Source organism: Cydia splendana, chromosome 10, assembly GCF_910591565.1.
Source record: "Cydia splendana chromosome 10, ilCydSple1.2, whole genome shotgun sequence".
NCBI lineage: Eukaryota > Metazoa > Arthropoda > Insecta > Lepidoptera > Tortricidae > Cydia > Cydia splendana.
In genome coordinates, this window is record NC_085969.1 from 8,545,298 (window position 1) to 8,551,434 (window position 6,137).

Genomic DNA, 6,137 nt, shown 5'->3' on the forward strand with positions numbered 1-6,137 from the left:
TTTTACTTACATACTTAACAAAAAAACTAATCAGGCACACGTTACAAATGCAGCCAAGCCTTCAACCAGTTGTCCAGTCCAGTTAGCAATATTATAACTTCTTACCAACTGCCTCAGTAAGGTGGTAGACTTATACAATATATTATGAAAGTGCTTACCTCAATTGAGATCCTAAATTGTCTAGATACGTAAGTATAGGTATAAGTTTTGTGTCATAAGAGATGAAACTCCATTTGTATAATAAATCTGTAACGATGTATACCTACGGTTAACGTATATTGTAACACTAAAATCAAAACTCAGTAACCGCGTTATAATATAGTTAATTATCCTTATTCTAATCAGTGACCCTTATACGAAATGATTAAATTATAGTCACAAATCATTTAATATTAAATTTATCCTACATTCAATTTGAAACTGTTTACATTTTATCTAGTAGGCACAGAAAGGACGAGACTTCATTGACAAATGTCTATGTAAAATCTTGAAAATATTTAAGTAGCCTAATTAATATTGTGATTGAAATCTACTTTTCCATTATAATTTTAGCATCGGGACCATATACGAGGATGTGACGACCGACGTTCTGGGCCAAATCGGGGCATGGCAGTGGATGGTGACCATCGTGTCCACTGCCCTCATGGCTTCTAACATGTTCAACCAGTATGAAGACATGTTTTTTCTGAAGCAGTCGACCAACATAATCTGCACGCCGCCTCACGGCGCTTATGCGACTAACGACTCCAGCCAGTGTCATGTAATTTCTAAAAATAGTAGTGAAGAAATTCGCTGCCAGTTGTGGCATGTAAAAGTATTGGGGTTATTTTGGCTGAAGAAAAACGTAAGTGATCATGATTTCTCATAGCTTAGAAGATACTAACTTCCCACCAGTGGCGGATTTGCCCCAAGGCCCAGTAGGCCCGGGCCTAGAGCGGCAAGATATTTAGGGGCGGCAAATTGTGACAAAAATTTCGCTGATGATAACAAGAAATAACTCAAAATGTAGTCAATATGATGGGTGCTGAGAAAGGGGCGGCTACAGGGCCTAGGCTGTGGCCTTAATAGGGCGGCAAAGATTGCAAATCCGCCACTATACTTCCCACTTTTCCGATTTCTAAGAAAAGGAGTTGCGTTCTTAAAAGCGCATTTCTTATAAAGTCTATGGCACATATTATGCACTTATATTATTGTTTGTTGTTATTCAGTGGATAATGGCTTGCGATCAAGACTGGAAGTTCCTATCAGCAGCGATGATTTGTCGTTTGGGAGTCATGTTTGGATATATAGTCTTCGGCCTTATTTCAGACAGGTAAATCTGATAACATCTGGGGGCACGGCAGTGCCCCCGCCAAGTCGAGCAAAACAAAGACGCACGGCCGTACCATCCTTTTCCCGAAGCGATTCAGGCGATTTTCGACGTCCTGTAAATTTGTGTTGGCTAAAGCTAGAACCCTGAATTTTCAGTGACATAAATACTTTTCAAACGGGTAGTTTTTCAAATGGTTATGTTAAAAAGAAATACTTTGACTTACCTTAGGTATATACTATATAGGTACAGTTAAGTAACGATCATTTCTTGATTGTTCTTTTCAGCTTCGGACGAAAAAAGGCAATGATATTAGATGTATACACTAACTTAGTATTGAGAATATCAATCATGGTTTGCGACTCTGAAAGTTGGTTCAGATTGTTAGTTTTCATAAGATCTCTACTCGGCAGTGCTAATAATTTCATGGGACTAATTTTGAGTAAGTAAATATTCATTATAATTTGACGGTAAGATAAGATAAGATAATTGGGCTCCACAATGTCTATCAAACTACAGCTAATCTAAGTAGGATTTCCCTTACCTATAAATAAGGGCCATTAGTACCATTCCACACGGATCTTAAATTAAGAATCTGAATGTATATAGGATCATAAATGTATATTATTAAGCTCTCTAATTTTTGATAAAACGGTTGCCGAATCAAAGAATGGGATTGTCATGCTAACGACATTGTTCTCACACACCGAACGACCCAATTAGGTTGCACCATGTTGGTGGCAATTTAGAGCCCACAGGCGTCCGGATTTTCGATTAAAGATCCGCGTGGGATGGCATTTGGTATAAATTATAAAAGTAATTTTTTCGGTAGTTTGCGAGATCGCAAGTAACAGATGGCGTTCGTGGTTGAGTATGATAGTGGCATCGCCGCGGCTGCTCGCGGCCGTGTGCATGGTCCCGCTGGCTCGAGCCATCGGCAACTCTGAGTCTTTCACCTTCATCGCCTGCTTCTATGATCTACTACTAATCGCGATTTTGAGGTAGGTGAGGTTGAGGTATATGTACGGTCGGTGCCCCGACTTAAGTACCCAGGTTGCCATACTAATAGTATAGAAAAGTGAATACTTATTTTAGGGGACGACGGCGAGGGGCCGTAAGACATAAACGGGCAAATGTTTCTCAATGGCCATCAAGAACTCTGAATCTACATATTTACCTTCTAAACATGCTTTGGTAACGACCTCCTAATTGAGATTTTAGGTACCTATATTTATAAAACAATTCAGACATAATTATGAAAACTTGTTTAGTTATTGCAGGGTGCTAAGTGTATATGATAAGGCTAAACTGGCCGTAATCTTAGAATATAAGCATTGTCTGGGAGAGCTGAAGAGATATAATAGACCAAATAACCTTCGCAGTCTACCCAATGAACCTAATTTTATGACTACTAAAAATAATAACGAATATGGTAATAGAACCTGGTCCTCTTATGTTCCTAAAGCTCTAAACAGCTTTCCCAGTCATGTAATTGAAAATATAGATAACAAACCTAATAATATTAAGGCTATTGTTAAAAAGGCACTGATAGAGATAAATGTAAAAAGACTCAGTAGCATGTAAAAACACTTAATGGTAATGTTCAATAACTTTGATAGGGGTTGCTCCCCATGTCCCTTAGTTCTAATAATCTTAAAAATATAAGATTAGTTCTAAGTTAATTGTATGTTAATTCTTTTTTTAAAATAAACAGTTTAAATTTTAATTTTTATTTTATATAATTAAATTAATATCGCTCTTTTCTTATAGAGCTTACTATTCAATCAATTTCAGATGGACTCCAGAATCTCCGCAGTGGCTACTATTTAATAACAAAATTACGAAAGCCGAGAAAACTATCTACAAAGCTGCGAAACAAAACCACGTTACACTTTGCAGTGACTTCAAAATAAGGCCCGTCAATCAAAGAGTACGTCTGTAAGTCTATTTGGCACAATAATTATTGAATAAAATATTAAGTATTAGGTGTTTCAATTGAAAAATACAATATTTTAAAATTTGCAGGCTTATTTTTGTCTAGACGAGGATGAAACTTGTATCCCCATACTAAGCACGCATAACACCAGAGTTTTAACCTTCGTGTCCTTATTATTTTGGACTCTGAACTGTTTCTCGTGGAGTATTATTTACTCAACCATGTATAGTAGAGTACAGACCAATTATTATCTGCTTAAAATATTATGTTTGGTTGGGATAATCGGGTGCCTGACGGTATTTTTATCGTTGAAGTGCAAGTTGCGACATTTGCTCATGACGCATATATTCTTGGCAGGCGTAAGCGGCGTGGCCGCTCTTATTTCTAAGGAAGTTGGTGTAAGTTTATAGTATACGATTATTTATAGTTTCATTAGAACCGGGGTACGACTCGACTTTGTCTGCTGACAGTTGGTGACATTTCCAATATCAACTAGAAATTTGGCCGTGAAATGACGAATTTCTCCATAATTAGTTCCATAATATTATGCTCATTGCAGAAGTTACGTTACGTACCATTAAAATCGAATACATACCGGTTTATTGCACACAGTATATCATTTTATTTAGATTTACCTTACTTGACTTTGGATCAGACTACATACAGATAAAAAAAATCTGCTCAATTTTTACTTCGAATGAAGGTCCTATACAATAAAATGACTGCAGCCACGGCGGGTAGTGTAAAATAGTAAAATTCTAGTTAAGTATTATAGGTATTATATTCTTGTAGAGGACCTATGTCTCGACGAACAATAAACATAAGTCTCAAAGGCAACCATGGACAAGAATATAACTAAGCCAAGTTAGAATTTTGCTAATTTAAACAACCCGAGGCTCTAGTGCCCGAATCAAAAGCAATAGTTAATACAAAATCAAACACTAATTTTCAGGACCCCATATGCAGCATATTATATTCATTCGCCCTGGCCACCAGCCTAAACGGGCACGCCATGACCCTGACTATCACGCCCCGTCTCTTCGCCATCAAGATCCGCGCGACCTTGCTCGGCTGCTGCCACGCCGCCGGGCAGCTCGGCGCCATCATAGGGTACCTCATCACGATCCTCAAGCTGGTGGACGATGTCTCTCTGGCGCTGCTAGAGGCAGCTGCTACCGTGTCTATGCTGGTCCTGTGCTTGGTGTTGCCTGATGTTGATCACAGAGAGATGCCTGATGTGCTTGAGGACATGGATTATTTTTCAGAGTATGAATATTATTCATCATTCTTTTTTTTGTTCCTAGATGAAATTAGTGAGCAGAATACCTATCAAAAAGATAAGGGCATGGATTATTTTTCAGAGGTATTAGTTGTTATAAATTGGCTATCATTACAGAGAAGGAAATATTGCCCAACAAGGTGATCATCAGTATCATCACAGTAAGTCATTATTGGAGCCTAACTACCTACGTATAATCAGTACCTAGCAACTAATAAGAAATCAATTGCATGTTATGCTTGTCAGATCGAATGGCATAATGTTATTATGCACGCATTCTTTTTTTTAATCATTTATTTACATACAAGATAAATACAGTAGTAGGTACTACTAAACGAAATGAATAACTAACTTAAATCTAAAATAGGCAGTCTTTTTAAATTGGTACATACATACATGACTGTGCAATGTGTAGTGTGTAGGTACGCATTAAGAGGAAGAGAGTAACCTTTTTTCTGCGTAATTAACGCAACGTCATTGACACGAGGACTGTTGGTCCACTCGAAACGTTCTTCAATTATTATTTTCTCAATATATATGTAACTTTGTCGCTCTTGCTCTATCGTTGCGTTAGTGACACTAGAGCTGCAGTGCTTAAAACTTCATTATAGCTCGCTTCTTCATCAGATTATCGAAGCCCCTGCGCTGGGCGACGCAGAAGACGCACTCGCCGTCCCGTGAAGAGATCGAGCTCAGGAACTTGTCGTTTGGCAGCGCCCGCGCCCGCGCGGTGTCAAGCACACCATCGGAGCACGCGCCGGCGCGGCCCATCGGCTGCGTGACGCTTTGGCGTGCGGTCTACCGCTTGTTTTGTAGAAATAAACAATAGAAAAAGCGTTCACGATATTTTTTCTGCGTCGTAATTTAGGTACCTATACACTGTTACTTACCTCTGCGATCATTGTCAAAACGATATGTATATTTATCAATTAGATCTCGAATTGTACATAATACATGATGGGAGCAGGTGAATTATACATACAGACAAGCGGTATAGAAAGTGTATGACGTCTGTATCGAACTAACGAACATTTATTACAGCATTATTATTTTGTTGTCTTATATTGTATCCGTGTTTACTCAGTTGTTTAAATAACGTTTACCATAAAAGCAAATACAACTTATACCGGAATTTTGGATATTATGGAGTATTTTTTAATAAAAATACATAATATCCAACATAGATACCAACGTGCGGTAAAAACAAAACAGGAAAAAATCAGGATGAAATACTTATTGAAAACTATGAATATTGAAATTATATTAAGTATTTTAGTCGTGCCTTAAGTGAAGATATTTTTAGTTATTATCTGGGAGACCGAAGCTTTGCTCGGAAAACATATAAAACTCAAAAATGCGCGTTTTCCCAGAGATAAGACCTAGCTAGATCGATTTATCGCCCCCGAAACCCCCCATATAGCAAATTTCATCGAAATCGTTAGAGCCGTTTCCGAGATCCCCGAAATGTGTATATAAATAAACAAGAATTGTTCGTTTAAAGTTGGTTTAAAGGTAGGTATTAGATAGATTAAGGCAAACGTAAAAAGTTTATGTTAAGTAAGTACTTAAGTTATAGTTGTTTGACAATCGCTGGGTGGCTATGGACTCACCTG

At 37.8% G+C, this 6,137-nt stretch overlaps 1 protein-coding gene across 2 annotated transcripts; it reads left to right on the forward strand.

Moving 5' to 3' along the window:
- Positions 1 to 380: 380 nt before the first annotated feature.
- LOC134794544 (solute carrier family 22 member 4-like) lies at positions 381 to 5,363 on the forward strand. Of its 2 annotated transcripts, none has more exons than XM_063766353.1 (9): positions 381 to 479; positions 553 to 844; positions 1,209 to 1,312; positions 1,597 to 1,751; positions 2,142 to 2,310; positions 3,104 to 3,239; positions 3,335 to 3,643; positions 4,198 to 4,511; positions 5,152 to 5,363. In XM_063766353.1, the coding sequence occupies exons 1-9, from the start codon at positions 472 to 474 to the stop codon at positions 5,351 to 5,353; spliced, it is 1,689 nt and encodes a 562-aa protein (XP_063622423.1). In that variant the 5' UTR covers positions 381 to 471; the 3' UTR covers positions 5,354 to 5,363. The 2 variants fall into 2 exon arrangements, with proteins under 2 accessions (XP_063622423.1, XP_063622425.1); XM_063766355.1 differs by having other exon boundaries at positions 3,335 to 3,637.
- Positions 5,364 to 6,137: the final 774 nt, after the last annotated feature.

What these genes read in the sequence shown, in the direction of transcription:
- LOC134794544 (XM_063766353.1), top strand. An exon ending in TATTTTGGCTGAAGAAAAAC is followed by an intron (nt 845 to 1,208) that starts GTAAGTGATCAT and finishes GTTGTTATTCAG; the next exon opens with TGGATAATGGCTTGCGATCA. An exon ending in TTATTTCTAAGGAAGTTGGT is followed by an intron (nt 3,644 to 4,197) that starts GTAAGTTTATAG and finishes ACTAATTTTCAG; the next exon opens with GACCCCATATGCAGCATATT.